General features: G+C 50.0%; 1 protein-coding gene across 2 annotated transcripts in view; it reads right to left on the bottom strand.

Moving 5' to 3' along the window:
* NEMF (nuclear export mediator factor) overlaps positions 1-19,106 on the bottom strand; it is a 103,646-nt gene that overhangs the window by 62,099 nt on the left and 22,441 nt on the right. For both annotated transcript variants that reach the window (XM_073577740.1, XM_073577741.1), the window contains one exon: positions 18,909-19,012. In XM_073577740.1, the coding sequence (XP_073433841.1) occupies positions 18,909-19,012 (104 nt within the window). The remainder of the gene's footprint in view (positions 1-18,908; positions 19,013-19,106) is intronic.

Below are 19,106 nucleotides of genomic sequence, written 5' to 3'. Positions count from 1 at the left end.
GGAAGCACTAGGGCATCCGACCCGATGGCTAATGGGTCGGACTGAGCTACGAATGCCGGAACTTTGGCGTTTAGCCTGGAGGCCATGAGGTCCACATCCGGAGTTCCTCAACCCTGACAAATCTGCTGAAAAACTTCCAAATGAAGTGACCACTCTCCCGAGGCCAGACCCTGATGGCTGAGAAAATCTGCTGCCCAATTCCCTTCTCGTGGAATTTGAACTGCAGAGGTGACTGAATGGTTTGTCTTGGCCCATTGCAGAATGTGTGCTACTTCGAGCATCGCTCTTCTGCTTTGTGTGCCCCCATGACGATTGATGTACGCCATCGCCGTGGCGTTGATCGACTCGATCCGAATGGGACAACCGGCCCATAGATGATGGAATCGATGAAGGGCTAGCCTGATTGCCCGAATCTCGAGGATATTGATCGGGAGACGTGATTCCTGAATGGACCAGTGTCCCTGAGCCATGTGTTGACGGAAGATCGCTCCCCAACCTAGAAGACTGGTGTCTGTGGTCATCACCAGCCAGTGGATCGGAAGACAGGACATTCCCTGACCCAATGAGGACGTTGATGTCCACCACCTCAGAGACTGTCTGTTCCGGGGGGACAGGGGAAACCGGTGGTCCAGGGAGGCCGGATTTCTGTCCCAAGCTGACAGCAATGCCTGCTGCAGAGGATGGAGATGTAATTGGGCAAACGGTACTAACTCGATCAACGCTACCATTTTCCCCAGGACCTGCATGCCGAATCGCAGGGAGTGGGGGCGGGCAAGTAAAAGCTTCCGGGCTCCCCGGATCAGCGTCAACATCTTTTCTGGAGGGAGAATTACCAACCCTCGGGAAGTGTAAATGATCATCCCCAAAAAGGAGATTTGCTGGGATGGGGCTGGGGAGGACTTGTCTAGGTTCACTAGCCAACCTAAGCGACTGAGAGTGACCACAGTGACACCGACACTCTCCGCACAGGCCTGAAGGAACGATCCCTTGATGAGGAGCTCTTCTAGGTAGGGCAGAATCACCACGTCCTGAGACTGCAGGATAGACATGACGACTGCCATGACCTTGGTGAACTCTCTGGGGGCAGTGGCGAGACCAAAGGGCAAGGCAGTAAACCGAAAGTGCTCATCTCCGATTGCAAAACGTAGAAATCTTTAGTGACCTGCGAAGATTGGAATGTGAAGATATGCGTCCTTGATGTCAACAGACGCGAGGTATTCCCCTTTCTCCAGTGAGGTGATAACAGAAAGGAGAGATTCCATTCTGAAATGACGCACTTTGACAAACTTGTTCAACAGCTTTAGGTCTAGGATGGGGCGCATGTTTCCGTCCTTCTTTGGGACCACGAACAGGTTTGAGTAAAACCCCTTGAACCTTTCTGTGTAAGGTACCAGGACGATGACTCCATTGTTGCGGAGAGCATATATGGCTTGATAAAATGGAGGTGTATGTGCCTCCATCTTTGGAAGATGCGACTAGAAGCAGCGTGTTGGTGGGGGATATGCGAATTCTATTTTGTATCCGGAGGACACCAGATCTCTGACCCAAAGGTTGTGAATGACCGCCAGCCAGACCTGGCGAAACAAGAGTAGATGGCCGCCTACCCTGTCTGTGTCCTCCGGATACTGCAATGAGTAATTGAACAGAGAACGTGCGAGAAGTGGTACCCTTGGGTCCGGACCGAGAGGGTCTGTTTCTCCAGGAATGAGAGGGCTTGAATGAGGATTGTGAATCCCTGTCCCTGCATGGAGGATGGGCCAAGCTAGAGGAAGCGGTTACGGATGACCAGCTTGTGGTATTGCTAAAAGGCCGGAAGCCGACCTGGTGTTGGTTCCAAAAAGGCCGACTGGGTCTTTGCTGAGGGAGGAATTTGCTTTCTCCTCCAGTAGCATCCAAGATAATGTGGTCGGTCAAGTTTATCTCCGAACAAACGTCCGCTCTGGTAAGGCAAGGAAGTTAAAGATTTTTTGGAAGCGGAGTCTGCCCGCCATTCTCAGAGCCATAGGGCTCTCCTGATGGTAACGGCGTTTGCGGCTGCAAGCGCGGCACAGTTAGCAGCATCTAGGGAGACATGCACAACGTAATCCCCGGCCCAGGTAATCTGGTAAGCGAGACTGACCGCCTCGGGAGGTAGGTAAATGTCTCGACTGGTCATAGCTAGAGCCTCTGCCCAGGCCACCATAGCTCTGGAAACCCAGGTAGCGGCGAAGGAAGGGAAGAGTGCTGCTCCAGTAGCTTCAAAGACTGACCGAGCAAGTTCAACATATTGACGATCAGTGGGGTTTTTAATGGACAAGCAGTCAGAGACAGGAAATTTTTTTAAGCAAGCCGTGATATGGGTGGATCTACTGTAGGGGACTCAGTCCACTCCTTACTTAGATTAGATGCAAAAGAGCACCGTGCTTCCAGCGGCTTTTGCCCTGTGAATCGCTTGTCCGGGCGACTTCTATGCCTCTAAACAATGTCCGTAAACTCAGGGTGGTTAGCAAAAACCCTGTGAGGACGTTTGGTCCTTTTGAAAGACACAGTGTGATCCGGACTAGTACCGGGTTCTTCGTCTACTCTCAGAGCCTTATTAACCGCTTCGATGAGAGAATCTAGAGACTCCTGGTAATCTAGCGAGTCCGGGTCTACGGCCACATTTGACGCGCATTCTGAGACGTGTTCGCTGCAAACCCCTGGTAAGGGGGAGCGGGAAGCAGAGCTTGCGGACACCGAGGCACCAGAGTGCTTGGGGGACGAGTCATGGGGACGTTTTCTAGAAGACTGTACATCATCTGCCGCAGTCTGGCCCCTGCCTGAGGAAGACTCATGTGGCTGAAGGGCCTTCTACGGGGGGGGGGGGGGGGGGGGGGTGGTAAAATGATGCCCTGGCAGGAGGAGGAATCAAGGAAGGATTCTACAGCTTTAGCCAGGGAAGCTGTGGACTGTGCCAGGGACGTGGCCCACTCGGGTGGGCTAGGTCCACTAGGGTTGGCATTTGCGGGGGGCTCCTGTGCACAAGAGGGGTCGCAGGCCGCAGAGGTTGCAGTACGGTGTCTCCGTGGTAGTGGGGCATTACATGCGGTACCTGAGGCACACAAGACTGTGTGTGTGTCCGATCAGCCTTCTTAGAGGTCTTTGATTGAGACATATTGCATATAGCTGCTGGTTAGAGGCTGCTGCAGGGAAGGGGTTGAGCGCTGTGTACTAGCTTACCCAGGTCCTGTGTCCATGCCCCCAGAGAAGGTAGTCTGTGCTGCGGTGTAAATGCCTGAAGTCACACGTGTGGTGAAAGAGATGGCATCCCCCAGCCTCTATATTTCCTGAGTGCCCTGTTACACACGCGGCAGGAAGTATAGTCCAAGAACAAGTCGGTGCTTCTCGTCAGGAACGAGAAGCGCCATAGGAAATGGGAGGAGTCAGGGCCAGTGATCCGTGATGCAGCCGCAGCGCTTCTCGCTCAGAGCGAGAAGCGCCTAAGTGGGCGGAGCCGCCGGGTAAGCGGAGCTGGGCCTATCACGGCCAGAAGCTGGGGACTAAATTTGCGGCGGCGAGAGCGCATAGACAGGGCACCCATCTCCCTGGGACCCCGGACATCCACACAGGACCATGGAGAGGAAGCCCCCCTGCTGACCAGGGACACTGCGCTACTCTAAGATGGGCAGGTGAAGCAACATGGGGTGTGCTGGGCCACAGGTGAAGATTTTGGCCGTGCCATTCATCCTCAATCCACCATCCCTTTGATAGGGAGGTGGAGAGGGCTCGTTCGCCTCCTGACATCAGCCACTTTCTGCAGTGGTGGTACAGTGGGGCCACACGGACACCGCATGGGAGCCTCTGCCAGAGTACATCAGGTAAACTTTTGTGGAAGTGCAGGGCAAGTTGTCCGGCTGAAGGCCTGGCTCCGGAAGGGGGTACGTGGGGGCGACACTCCATGTTCCCGTCCGTTGTCGGTGTGGGGAGAGCGGACCCATTAAAGGGATCTGTCGCCCCTAAGGAGAGCCCAGGCATGGCATTGAGGTGGTGCAGGATGGGGTACGGGAGACGACACTCCACGTTCCCGCCGGTTGATGATTTTAGGAGATCGGGACCTTGAAAGGCCCCGTCGCCCCTTCAATCCATGGGAAGAAAGTTAAAAAAATAAAATAAAATAACAAAGTCGGGGTCTGAAGCCAGACCCTAGTACCTCCTACAGACACTAAGCAAGAACTGGTTAAGGATAGAGCCAGCAAAGGGTGTATACTGCGGAGGAGGAGTTAATTTCTGTGTGTATTTGCTTAGTGTCCTCCTAGTGGCAGCAGCATAACACCCATGGTCCTGTGTCCCCCAATGAGACGAAGGAGAAACATTACTTTCTCTGAAAACTCTTTGTGTAACCTTTCTCATAGATTGTGTCAAGCTGCAATTGGCATCTCTCTTAGAAGAGTCATAAGGTGTGAAATGTTTCCACTTTGAATGTTCTCAGCAAGGTCACCTGGAGAGACTGGAGACAGGAGTCTGTCTTTCTCAGGATAACATATGTTGTGACCTTTGTGAGAGCTGCAGTCTAGGGACAGATGTTAATTACTGTTGGTCATATATCCATACATATTTCACTACACCTTCGGCTGACAAGATAAACCCCAAGAAAGAGATTTCCTGAATAGTGATGAGCGAGTATGCTCGTTTTTCCGAGGATGCTTGGGTGTCCTCCGAGTATTTTGGCGTGCTCGGAGATTTAGTTTTCATCATCTTATCTGCATGATTTGCGACTTGCAGACAGGTTGAATACATGTGGGAATTCCCTAACAAACAGGCATTCCACACATGTATTCAGCCTGTCTGCAAGTCGCAAATTATGCAGATAAGACGACCAAAACTTAATCTCAGAGCACGCTAAAATACTCGGAGGACACGGAGCATGCTGGGGGAAACCCGAGCAACCAGTATACTCGCTCATGACTATTCCTGAACAGAAAAATACACATTTCTCTAATTTAGCAAACCGAGAGTTCTCCCTCAGTCTGTAACACCACATGGACATGTTTCTGGTGAGAGTCCAAGTCTGGAGAGAAAATTAGAATGTCATCGAGGTACAGGGGTTGGACAAAATAATGGAAACACCTGGAAACATCAACAAAAGTTAGTTTAATATGATGTAGGTCCACCTTTTGCGGCGATTACAGCCTCAATTCTCCGAGGTATGGAGTCATACAAGGTGTGAATTGTTTCCAAAGGAATTTTAAACCATTCTTAAAGTTAAAACACCCTCCAGTTCTTTGAGCGACGATGGCGGCGGAAATCGACGTCTAACTTGAATCTCTAAAATTGACCATAAATGCTCAATAATGCTGAGGTCTGGGGATTGTGGGGGCAAGATGGGATGCTCAACTTCATTAGAATGTTCCTCGTGCCATGCTTTAACGATTCTAGCTGTATGAATTGGTGCATCATCATGAAAGATGGCGTTCCCCTCCGGGAACAGTGCTTGAACCATAGGATGCACTTGGTCGCCCAAAATGCCTAAATAATCACGGCTGTTAATTCTTCCATGAAGGGATAACATTGGGCCGACGGATCTCCACGAAATAGCACCCCAGATCATCACAGAACCTCCACTATGTTTTTTACGATTGGGAGAAGGCAGTCTGGATGGAATGCTTTTTTCGGCTGTCTCCAAACGTACACTCAGCCGGAGGTCGGAAATAGGGTAAACGATGATTCGTCTGAGAATATCACATGTTTCCACTGCTCGAGGGACCAATTCTGGAGGTTTCTACACGACTCTAAATGCTTGGAAACATTTGTCATTGAGAGCAGCGGTTTTCTAATTGCAGCTCTTACATGGAATCCAGATTTGTGCAGATCCCGACGAACAGTTTTCGTGGAAACTGGGTTCTGTAGGTATTCATTGAGCTCAGCAGTCATTTTTGGAGCCGTGGTCTTGCGATCCTCTCTCACAATTTGCTTTGGAGTCCGACGGTCTCTCTCAGTCAACTTTGACTTTCAGCCGGACCTGTGCTTTGCTGCGGACGTTTTTCCTTCTCTTTCAAACGCAGTCATTACTTTGGAGACAGTACTGTGATGAAGGAGCAGCCGCCATCTTGGATATGGGGCCTAATGCTCGCCTCATGTCTGAGCTTGGCCTGTCCATTTTGGTCTGAGTTCACAAGAATTACAGGCAGCTAACTGCTCCTACCCCCCCCCCGGGCCTGTAAGCATATTGAAGAAAACAGGATTTAGTGCTCCAATGTTGAATAGCAAGGTCTTTTAGTATGATAATGAGATAAAGCCAAAGCAGAACTTCAAAGCTTGAGTAGGAGCCACGCCAGCATGGGGCATGAAGGCGCCTGGGGGCTTCAATTAGAATATACCTGTCAGCTGGACACAGAAATACACATCCATTGTCTCTCCCAGCCTCTTCGACCCCATCCTAGGATCATGGATTATGAGCACACCTTTCAAGTTATAGACTCATAAAAAATATCCGTGTGACCCTGAGGAAATCGCGCATCTTGCAGTGAGTCGGTGAGGGCTCTGGGACCTGAGATATAGAGATTGGCCCTCCACAGCGACCCAATGGGGCCAATGTTTGCTCTCCACAAGACAGGCAAAACAAAAAGCATTCACTGGTACCTGTCATGTCCCGATCTGATCATGCTGTAGAAAGTTAAACCCTTTCTTAGATATTGGGAATAAGTTCTGCAGGGAGCTAAAGGGTGGAGATTATTAGCCCACCCTCTGAAACAGGGGGAGGAACCCAGCATGCTTAAGAACTAGCAGCACATGGCAGAGAAACTCACTCTCTCACAGAAGAACCAGACGATGATGATCTAAGAAGGAACTGAGGACAGATCTGCCGAGGGGAGCAGCGGCCCGCGCTTTGGGGTCTGTCCGGCAACTAAGATTCTTGTACCTGTGGACTGCAGAGCTCCCGGCACCCACATGCAACCTACAATCTGGTAAATTGACCTCCAGCTTAATATCTCTAAGTCTTGTACCCTTAGTGTTATATTTTCCTCTGACTGCAAATCCACTGTAATTCCATTGTATAGCTTACTGTATATTTCTGTAATTATCTAGTGCGCCCTTAAGGCAATTAACCATAAAATTAATCTTGGGCTGATGCTTTTACTCTGATAACGACTCTTAGAATACCCAGCGGGTAACAGGACATCCTCCCCGGCGGCCATTTGCTCTAGGTGCAGTTCCCTTACTGACCTGAGACACAAAGGGGGCGCCGGAGAGCTGTGCCTGTGTAGTTACGTCACATTGGTGACGTGGGAGGAACTGGTCCTGTCCTTCACAAGTACCTCTTGACACGCCAAGCATTCGGGCACTTTCTGTTACACTAGCGCCTGCCATACGAGCACCAACAATTTGGCCTCTTTGAAAATTCGAGAGGTCTGCCATTGGTATCAGGTTCTCATCAATGTTCTTACAATTCTGCAAAACAAACAGTTAATTTACATACACATCACATAACACAAATAATCAACTACAAAATATTACCATATGTCACGGTTTGCATGTTTATAACATGTTCGAAGATTATGACGCCAAAACGTTAGGTGTTTCCATTATTTTGTCCAACCCCTGTATATCACAAGAAATCTTCCAATGCAATCAGAGAAAATATCATTCATAAAATTTTTAAACACAGCAGGTGCATTCGATAATCCGAAAGGCATGACAAGGTTTTCAAACAGACCCTCAGACGTAAAAAAATGCCGTTTTCCACTCATCACCCTTCCGGGTGCAAAGCAAACTGTAAGCCCCTCTAAGACCAAGTTTAGAAAACACTCTGGCCCTAAGAAGCTGATTATATAGGTCGGGGATGAGTGGAAGTGGGTAAGTATTTTTAACCGTGATCTTGTTTAGTTCTCGGAAATCAAGGCAAGGACAAAAAAAAAAAAAAAAATACAGCAACTACAGGGGAGGAAGGACGGAAATGACACCTCCGTAAACTTTTGTTAACATATTCTTTCATGGCGGTCCATTCAGGCCTTGACAAATTGTAAAGGCGAGCTGTGGGCAATTTGGCGCTAGGAAACAGATCAAACACCACAATCATAGGGACAATGAGGAGGTAGTATCTCCACCTCTTTTCTGAGAACACATCTCTGAAGTCCTTCAGGTACCCCGGAAGACCCTCCAGACTAGCAGAGCATACCTGTATGTTTTTTAGACATCTCTTGTAACAATTGGGTCTCCATTTCACAATCTCCTTCTGACACCAATCAATAACAGGATTGTGAATCTGCAAGGATGGAAACCCCAGTACCAACCCAGCAGGTAAATTATCCAACATAAAACATGAGAAGGATTCAGAATAGAGTGCTCCCACTTGGAGAGTGAAATCCACCATTGCTTTCTTGACTAAATTGTGAGCTAATCGTGTCTTGTCAAGAGCAATGACTTGAAAGGGTCTTTCTAAACTTAGGTTATGTGCACACGTACAGTGCCTACAAGTAGTATTCAACCCCCTGCAGATTTAGCAGGTTTACACATTCGGAATTAACTTGGCATTGTGACATTTGGACTGTAGATCAGCCTGGAAGTGTGAAATGCACTGCAGCAAAAAAGAATGTTATTTCTTTGTTTAATTTTTTTTTAAATTGTGAAAAGTTTATTCAGAGGGTCATTTATTATTCAACCCCTCAAACCACCAGAATTCTGTTTGGTTCCCCTAAAGTATTAAGAAGTATTTCAGGCACAAAGAACAATGAGCTTCACATGTTTGGATTAATTATCTCTTTTTCCAGCCTTTTCTGACTATTTAAGACCCTCCCCAAACTTGTGAACAGCACTCATACATGGTCAACATGGGAAAGACAAAGGAGCATTCCAAGGCCATCAGAGACAAGATCGTGGAGGGTCACAAGGCTGGCAACGGGTACAAAACCCTTTCCAAGGAGTTGGGCCTACCTGTCTCCACTGTTGGGAGCATCATCCGGAAGTGGAAGGCTTATGGAACTACTGTTAGCCTTCCACGGCCTGGACAGCCTTTGAAAGTTTCCTCCCGTGCCGAGGCCAGGCTTGTCCGAAGAGTCAAGGTTAACCCAAGGACAACAAGGAAGGAGCTCCGGGAAGATCTCATGGCAGTGGGGACATTGGTTTCAGTCAATACCATAAGTAACGTACTCCACCGCAAAGGTCTCCGTTTCAGACGAGCCCGTAAGGTACCTTTACTTTCAAAGTGTCATGTCAAGGCTCGTCTACAGTTTGCTCATGATCACTTGGAGGACTCTGAGACAGACTGGTTCAAGGTTCTCTGGTCTGATGAGACCAAGATCGAGATCTTTGGTGCCAACCACACACGTGACGTTTGGAGACTGGATGGCACTGCATACGACCCCAAGAATACCATCCCTACAGTCAAGCATGGTGGTGGCAGCATCATGCTGTGGGGCTGTTTCTCAGCCAAGGGGCCTGGCCATCTGGTCCGCATCCATGGGAAGATGGATAGCACGGCCTACCTGGAGATTTTGGCCAAGAACCTCCGCTCCTCCATCAAGGATCTTAAGATGGGTCGTCATTTCATCTTCCAACAAGACAACGACACAAAGCACACAGCCAACAAAACCAAGGCCTGGTTCAAGAGGCAAAAAATCAAGGTGTTGGAGTGGCCTAGTCAGTCTCCTGACCTTAGCCCAATTGAAAACTTGTGGAAGGAGCTCAAGATTAAAGTCCACATGAGACACCCAAAGAACCTAGATAACTTGGAAAAGATCTGCATGGAGGAGTGGGCCAAGATAACTCCAGAGACCTGTGCCGGCCTGATCAGGTCTTATAAAAGACGATTATTAGCTGTAATTGCAAACAAGGGTTATTCCACAAAATATTAAACCTAGGGGTTGAATAATAATTGACCCACACTTTTATGTTTAAAATTTATTAAAATTTAACTGAGCAACATAACTTTTTGGTTTGTAAGATTTATGCATCTGTTAATAAATCCTGCTCTTGTGTGAAGTTTGAAGGCTCTAACTTATTTGCATCTTATCAAACCTGCTAAATCTGCAGGGGGTTGAATACTACTTGTAGGCACTGTATGCAGAAAATTTCTGCATAAAAACAGGACTCCTTCCCAGAAAACGCGCGTTTTTGCCACGGTTTTTGCCGCACGTCCCCAGACACATAGAAAATAGCCAGAAATGCGGAATTTACCGCGAAATTAATGAGATGCTGCGTTTTTTACCGCAAAGCGTTTTTTTCGCGGTAAAAAAAACCGCATCAATATGCACAAAAAGTGCAAAATGCATTAAAATGAATGGGAGGCTTCTTTTAAGCGTTTTTGAGCAGATTTTTTGGTAAATCCACGGGAAAAACGCGAAAAAAAAAAAACGCTGTGTGTGAATACAGCTTAACTGTCCCTAACCCTTACTTCAGAACCAGTCTCGAATCAATAAAATTAGCAGCAGACCCACAGTCAATGAATGCCATTGTTGATAACACCTGGTTCTCGAAGGAAATTCTCAAATTTATCAGTACTTTATCAAAGGAAGAAAATGGTACCTGGGTGTTTGGGTGACCTCCACAGCCGTCACCCAGACTCAGACATTCTGTCAATGGTTTGCTAGCTTGTGGACGAGTTGGGCAATTCTTAAGAAAATGTCCAGAAAGAACACAGTAAAGACAGAGTCCGGGATCTTGTCTCAGTCTTCTCTCCACAACACGAAGACTGGCAACTCTAACCTCGGATAAATGGACCTGCCCCGGGGACGTATAACATGCGGCCTGCTGTTTAGCATGTCTCTCACGGATTCTGTGGTCCATTCGTATGGCCTGAGCCATGGCCTCCATCAGAGAACTAGGGGCGTCATGGAGGACCAGAGCATCCATGAGGGTTACGGAAAGGCCTTTTTGGAACTGGTACCTGAGAGCAGCATTGTTCTATAGAACTTCGGTGGACCACTGCTGAAACTCAGTACAGTAGTCCTCAGCTCTGCGACCACCCTGTGCCAGGTTCATGATCTTAGCCTCAGCGACCTGGATCCTGTCGGGTTCGTCATATATCAGACCTAAGCTGTCAAAAAAGGCGTCAACAGAAAACCGTTCTGGGGCTTGTGGGGACAGAGAAAATGCCCAGGTCTGAGGACCCCCTCGCAGTAAAGACATGATTATTCCCACCCGCTGGGACTACTCCCCTGACGACTGGGGCGCACAGGGTAAAAAATAATCTACAGCTCTCCCTGAATACCCTAAACTGGTCTTTCTCTCCCGAAAATTTATCAGGGAGGGCCAACTGTACATCAAAGGGTACTGATGTCAAAGCCACTGCCGGCAATAGGGAGTTATGGGGGTCTAAAATGTGGATTCATGCATGGCAAAAAAAGGAGATTTTTGTGTACTCACCGTAAAATCTCTTTCTCTTAGCCTTTAATTGGGGGGACACAGAACCTTGGTGTTATGCTGCTGTCCACTAGGAGGCGACACTATGCATAATCTGAAAAAAGATTAACTTTGGCTCCTCCTCTGCAGTATACACCCCTGGACGGCGTCAGCCTTCTCCAGTTTTGTGCCAAAGCATAAGGAGGAACGTAACCAAATAACATAACCATGCCTGTAAGAAGGCTACTATGTACGAGCTCAAGAACAATATGAGAACTCAACAGGAAACAACGGCCCGTAAGGGCAACAGGGTGGGAGCTGTGTCCCCCAATTAAAGGCTAAGAGAAAGAGATTTTACGGTGAGTACACAAAAATCTCCTTTACTCTGTCGCCTAATTGGGGGACACAGAACCTTGGGACGTCCCAAAGCAGTCCCTGGGTGGGAAGCAGTGGACGAATATTGTGCCGACAGTCCCCTAGACTTGGGGTACTGCCGCCTGCAGAACCAGTCTACCCAGGCTCGCATCCGCTGAGGACTGGGTATGAACACTGTAGTGTTTCGTAAACGTGTGTAGGCTAGTCCAAGTGGCCGCCTTGCACACTTGTTGTGCCGAAGCCTGATGCCGAATGGCCCAGGAGGCCCCTACTGCCCGTGTAGAGTGTGCCGTGATACCGGCCGGAAGAGGGGAACTGTTAAGTCGGTAGGCCTCATGTATGGTGGACTTGATCCACCTGGCAAGGGTAGCCTTGGAAGCCGGCAACCCCTTGCGACTACCTTCCGTAAGAATGAAGAGGGAATCGGATTTCCGGAAAGGTGCAGTCGTGGACACGTAAATCCGCAATGCCCTGACTAGGTCAAGCGTATGCAGAGCCTTCTCCACTCTATGTACCGGAACCGGGCAAAGGGAAGGCAGTGAAATCTCTTCGTTAAGGTGAAAGTTGGACACAACCTTCGGAAGGAAGGATGGTACCGTGCGGAGAACCACCTTGTCCTGGTGAAAGGCTAGGAAAGGTCGTCTGCAGGAAAGTGCTGACAATTCCGACACTCTGCGTAACGAGGTGATAGCCACTAGAAAAACCACTTTCTGAGACAGAATGGAGAGTGGAACTTCTCTAAGAGGTTCGAAGGGTGGAGCTTGCAATGCTGTCAGGACCAGATTGAGGTCCCACGTATCCATCGGACGTTTGTAGGGAGGAACCAATCGGGAAACTCCCTGGATGAAAGTCCTTACTTGCGGTTTAATAGCAATGCGCTTTTGAAAAAGGACTGAAAGCGCCGACACCTGACTCTTAAGCGAACTTAAGGATAGCTTGGCATCTAGGCCCGATTGAAGAAAACCTAGTACCTTCGGGAGGTAATAAGGGAGTGGGACTTGTCCATGAGATTCGCACCAAGAAAAGAAGGCTCTCCAGGTACGATAATAGAGCTTGGCAGAGGCAGGCTTCCTTGCCCTGATCATAGTTGCAATGACTGCCGGTGAAAAACCTGCCTGGGTTAGAATCCAGGTTTCAAGGGCCATGCCGTCAAATTGAGGGCCCCTGAATTCTGGTGGAAGAACGGACCTTGAGACAGAAGGTCGTGGCGGTCGGGTAGACGCCAGGGGGCGTCTGCCGTAAGTTGGACGATGTCGGCGTACCAAGTACGTCTGGGCCAGTCTGGCGCGATGAGGATGGTCGGAACTCCCTCTTGCTTGACCTTCCTCACGACCCTGGCTATTAGGGGGAGGGGTGGAAAAATGTACAGGAGTCGGAACTGGGACCAGTCCTGGACCAGGGCATCCGCTCCGAGCGACCGCGGGTCGTGTGTCCTGGCCATGAAATTGGGAACCTTGGCATTGAGATGGGATGCCATTAGGTCCACATCCGGGGTTCCCCATCGTTGACAGATCTGGTAAAAAATCTCGGGATGGAGAGACCACTCCCCCGAGTCCATTCCTTGCCTGCTGAGGAAGTCGGCTTCCCAGTTTTCTACACCCGGAATGTGTACCGCAGAAAGAACCGACCTTGTGTCTTCCGCCCAGCGGAGGATATGAGCCACTTCTCTCATTGCCTGGGCGCTGCGGGTCCCGCCTTGGTGATTCACGTATGCCACAGCCGTGGCATTGTCCGACTGTATCCGTATGGGCGAGGCTGCAAGCAAGTGATGAAAGGCTCTCAGTGCCAAGAGAATGGCCCTGATTTCCAGAACATTGATGGGCAATGTCACTTCCCTCGGTGACCACTTGCCCTGTGCCCTGTGATGTAGGTGTACCGCCCCCCAGCCTGTCAGGCTTGCATCGGTAGTCAGGATCTTCCATTGTCCTGAGAGGAATGGCTTCCCTCGTGTAAGCGAGGTTGGTTTGAGCCACCAGTGCAGGGACCTCCTGGTCGATGACGTCAACCTGAACTCCCTGTCGAGGGAGAAGGGGTTCCTGTCCCAAGATCTGAGTATGGCTAGCTGAAGGACCCTGAGGTGAAACTGGGCAAATGGCACTGCCTCTATTGCTGCTGCCATCCTGCCGAGGATTCTCATGGCAAACCGGAGAGATCGAGGAGGACTGCGAAGGAGTGTGCGAACTCCCAGACGGATGGCCAGTGTCTTGTCCTTGGGAAGGAGCACCAGGCCCCTGGTGGTGTCGAATACCATTCCCAGGAATGTTAGAGTCCGAGTTGGGATGGTCGACGATTTCTGTAGGTTGACTAGCCATCCCAGGCGACTCAGAGTGTCTAGAGTGATTGAGACACTGACCTCGCAGTCTTTGAAAGTGGGAGACTTGACGAGGAGGTCGTCCAGGTACGGGACGACTAGAATGCCTCTTGAGTGCAGGACGTCCATGGTGGCCGCCATGACTTTGGTGAACGTTCTTGGAGCCGTGGCGAGTCCGAACGGAAGGGCGACAAACTGGTAGTGGTTTTTGTTGACCGCGAACCTGAGAAACCTTTGGTGGGCGGGAGCAATTGGTATGTGGAGATACGCATCCTGTATGTCTATGGAGGCGAGGAATTCTCCCTGCTCCATGGATGCAACGATGGACCGGAGGGACTCCATGCGGAAATGACGGACCCGTACGTAATTGTTGAGCTGTTTTAGGTCCAGTATGGGTCGGACGCCGCCTCCTTTTTTGGGGACTACAAACAAATTTGAGTAGAATCCTCGGAATCTCTCGTTCGCGGGAACCGGCACCACAACTCCTGATTGAAGGAGAGAGGAAACCGCTTGGTGGAAGACACGAGCCTTTTCTGGTGGTGTTGGAGGAACAGAAAGGAAGAACCGGTTCGGTGGAACGGAAGTGAACTCTATCTTGTATCCGGAAGACACTATTTCCCTGACCTACCTGTCTTCTGTAATAGGCAGCCAGACTTGCTGAAAGAGTAAAAGTCGGCCGCCTACTGGTGGGGTGTCTTCTGGAGGTCTCGAGTCATGATGAAGTGAAGTTCTGAGGTTTTCCTCCCTTGGGTTTCGCTTGGCCTGCTTTCGACTGCCAAGCCCTGTCCGGTCGCTGCTGCGTCCGTGGGTTGTCTCTGCGTGGAGAACGGTTGCGGTTTTGCACTGGGCGCGAAACGGACCAGCCCGAGGAATTCCGAAAGGATCGGAATCGCGTCTGGTTTCTTCGTTTGAACGTGCGTTTCGGTTTTAGTTGAGGGAGAGAGGTACTCTTACCCCCGGTGGCATTGGCTATCATGGTGTCCAACTTTTCGCCGAAAAGTCTACCAGTAGAATACGGAAGTCGCGTGAGGGACTTCTTTGAGGCCGCATCCGCTTTCCATTCTCGCAGCCAGAGGATGCGTCGGATCGTGATGGCGTTTGATGCTATTCCCGCTACACCTCTGGCGGAATCCAGGGCTGCATGAATCATGTAGTCTGCTACCACTGCCATCTGGACCGCTTGGTCCGAGAGTTCAGGATTTGAAGCCTGAAGACCCTCCTGTAGTCTTTTGGCCCAAGCTAGGATGGCCTTGGCTGCCCAAACTGAAGCAAACGCAGGGCCCAGAGAGGCGCCTGCCGCTTCGAAAATAGAACGAGCCATGCGTTCTACTTGCCGGTCTGCTGCGTCCCTGAGGGTTGAGCTATCCGGCAGAGAGAGTAAAGTCTGCGCTGCTAGCCTAGAAACCGGAGGGTCCACTTCAGGTGGATCTGCCCATTGTGGTTTTTGAACACTTTCGAAGCAAATCCTATGTTTTGGGACTTCCGGGGGCGACTCTGGAATTTTTAGCACCCGATGAATAGAAGAAATTATGTCCTCAACTAGCGCTGTATTGCTAGGGGGAGAAGGTACCACGGACCTGACCGTTTCATTATCTGAGTCGGAGTCACAGATGCCCTCCGAATCCTGTGCCTCACTAAGGTGATCCCTGGAGGGCGACCTGGGGCGGGGGTCTTCTGTGGTGGGGGATCCCTGTGGTAAATTGCACTGTCTGTCTGTGGCAGGGGACTGCCCAGGAGACCTGGAATGACGCTGTCTCTCCCTAGAGGGGAACGACCTTGTGCTATAGTGCGACTCAGGTGATCGAGACCTGTGAGTCCGCTTACGTCTGTGAGAGTCAGAAGCAGCATGTTCCTGAGACAAGCTGTCCGTTTGCTGTGTACCGTCCATAGCCGGGGTCCGACTCTGCAGAGCTTGCAGCAATGTAGCAGTTAGGTTGTCTATGGACTGTGACATAGACTGAGACATCTGAGTTGCCCATTCCGGCGTGGCCTGTGACACTGAAGTGTCAGTAGGGACTCCCTGGGGTTCTGACCCAGAGTTCTGGATGCAGACCCGGCAGTGCGGATACGTGCTGCCACTAGGGAGCGTGGCTTTGCAGGCTGTGCAGAATGCATAGAAACATTCCTGCCTGGTTCTCTTCCTTGAGCCCGGCATAGTGCACAGAGGCTGGCTATAAGGGATCGTACAGGGGTGGCTACGCAGAGGGAACCCACAGAAAGCCTTATAGGAAGTATAGATTCACAGCTGAGTAATGAGAACCCAGCTGTGAGCTTACCCCACCGGTGTGCCCCTAGGTCCAGCGCCGACAGATCCAAGTTCTGTGCCCCCCGGAGACCGCTGTGATGCTTCTCTCCTGGATCTCATCCAGAAAAAATGGCCACCGGGGCTCTGAGGAGAGGGAGGAGGGGGCGGAGAGCTGAAAAGGGCGCGCTGGGCTGTGTAAAATCGCGCCCTTTCTGCCTCAATCCGCCCCTTCTATGACACTCCAGTGTGTCATTTTGGTCATCCGGGGGGCGGGCCGGGGGGCGGGGAAAAGGCGGCGGCTTCAGCTAGGCCGAAGCCGCGGTCTAAATTTGAAGCCTGATGCCCAGGAGGGCTCCAGAGCGGCGCGGTAGTCCGGGGGGGGGGGCAGATTTGTACCAGACCCCCCCAGAACGGTCGACTGGATAGGGGTGGGGGTAGCAGGGGTAGCGGTTTTTGTATGGGGGGCCCCTGAAGGGCTATGGAGCCGCTGCTGCTGCAGAGACAGGGACGCAGCAAAAGCCCTGTTTCTGCTGTGCCATCCAGTCCGCACCCTCCCCCGGCCCCCACAGGATCCCTCAGCCGGCCTGGGGTCCCTGGAAGCTGCGGAATGCTGCCTGATCTCCGACCCTACCTGAGGCGTCTCAACCTAATACCCCCTGCGGGGGATTAGGGAGGGTGCGTCTGTCACCGTCAGGGGGTCTTCATCCTCGCCTCGACCTCAACCCAGACCCCTTAAGGGTGTTGGGGAAGGAGGGGGGTCTCGACCTCGAACCAGGACCCGAGGGACTGGGGAGGGAGCGACATGGGGAAAAAAACCACCTCAACCTCAACCGGGTACCCCTAATAGGGGACCGAGGAGGGAGCCATGCCGGGAGTCTCGCTGGAGACCCACTTTTCTTCATCTGTATTTCCGTGAAAAAAGGAAAAAAACGGAAGAAAAAAGGTGTGCCTCCTTGCGACACTAAGCAAAAACTGGAGAAGGCTGACGCCGTCCAGGGGTGTATACTGCAGAGGAGGAGCCAAAGTTAATCTTTTTTCAGATTATGCATAGTGTCGCCTCCTAGTGGACAGCAGCATAACACCAAGGTTCTGTGTCCCCCAATTAGGCGACAGAGTAAAAAAAAATTCTAGAGAAATGTGGCCTTATTTCTGGACCATAGTATTACCACAAAAAATTTTTTGAAATGTGGACTACTGCCTAGGCCAAAATATTACCAGAACAACATATTATTCTGAAAAAAGGGGTGTGACACTAGTCACTTCTCAATGTGACGCTAGAGTTCAAGTCCTCTTCCTCTCTGTAGAGGCAATTTGCATATTATTTTTCCAGAGGAGCATTGCACGGTGAATAAGCCTCCTTATCTTGACAAGCCAGAGCTGGTATGTCACTCTCCACAAGGAGAAACCTTACCCCTTGGACCTCAGTCCAGAGCCTCTCACCTAGCCAAATCATTTCTCATACTTTGCACTGACGAGGGCCAATAGCCCGAACCACTTTGTCTGCAAATTGAGATTCTGATTTGGCTTTTATTCTAAGTCATGTTACAAGACTCGTTAAAGGGTTGATTGTGACTTGTAGGATCGCTACTACCAACAGGTGGCGCTATAGAGTTCAAGTCCTCTTCCTCTCTGAAGAGGCAATTTGCACAATGTGACACTAGTCACTTCTCACGGCCAGGCCGTGAGTCAGAATAGTCAAGGAGTCCAAGATAAGAAGCTAGGAGGGTAAGTCAAACAGAAACAAGAGACAAAAACATAGTCAGGTAACGTTCCAAGGTCAGAATACCAGTAGGATAGCGGGTCAGAGCAAAAGGGGTTAAACAGACGGATGGTCAGAACAAGGTCCAAGGTCAGGCAGAAAAAGATCAAGCATAGGGAACTAAAGGCACAAGGAGCACAAACCTACTAGATAATTGTACAGTATGTCTGGGAGAAATTGCTCAGTTAAGTAGCCTGGCAATCACCCAGGATAAGAAACACTTGGAGATAGCCTCCAAGTCTCAGATTGGATAGTCGAGCAGTCAAATCAACACACAGACAGCTCAGCACATCCTTGTACCAGTTGGATGGCCGCACTGTCTGTAACTGCATCCCTGACAAACTGAGTGGGGGGGACCTTGACAGTCCAGTTAAACCTATAGTGTTTGTGCTGCTGATCAGTTTTCTCCATGTTATTTCTTTTGGACCAATTCCAGCTAACATAGAAAAAATTAAAAAAAACTCATACCACAAGATATGGCCTTCCCAAAACCCTGTCTGATGACAAATGCACATATAGCAGGATGCAGCAGGCCTCCACTAATAAAGGCAAGGGGCAGCACAGGTGCAAACTACTGATAAAACCAACCACCCCACACCTAACAGACCATGGAGGGGTTGGCTGCCTAGTAGAAAAAATGGTTGTTTTATCAGTAGTTTGCACCTCTGCTGCCCCTTGCCTTTATTAGTGGAGGCCTGCTATATGTGCATTTGTCATCAGACAGGGTTTTGGGAAGGCCATCTCTTGTGGTATGAGTTCTTTTGGACCAGTTCCCTCTGAATTGTACAGTGCTTTGGAATATGTTGGTGCTAAATAATGAGGATTATTCTCTCCGGTAGTTAGGACTTATTCTTTATATACACATACACACAGTATATAGCAGGACATATAATCTAATGCTGAGTAATAGAGAAGCTGCTCACCGGGCCGCAGGTATCTCTTCACAATCATCTCGTTCTGCTGCTGGTCTCTTCCCGCTATGACCAGGTAATTTTCAGAGCTGATAAACCAGAGGAATTTCTCAAACCTGATGATATATAACAAGAACTGATGGTACGAACATAGCAAACAGCGCACACACTACTGTGCCCCCTTACTCAACCATTGTGTCCGCCACAATC

Source organism: Dendrobates tinctorius, unplaced genomic scaffold (assembly GCF_039654945.1).
Source record: "Dendrobates tinctorius isolate UK_male_01 unplaced genomic scaffold, ASM3965494v1 ptg000057l, whole genome shotgun sequence".
In the NCBI taxonomy this organism is placed as follows: Eukaryota; Metazoa; Chordata; class Amphibia; order Anura; family Dendrobatidae; genus Dendrobates; species Dendrobates tinctorius.
The sequence above is the reverse complement of the archived record's forward strand: the minus strand, read 5'-3'. Positions and strand labels throughout refer to the sequence as shown.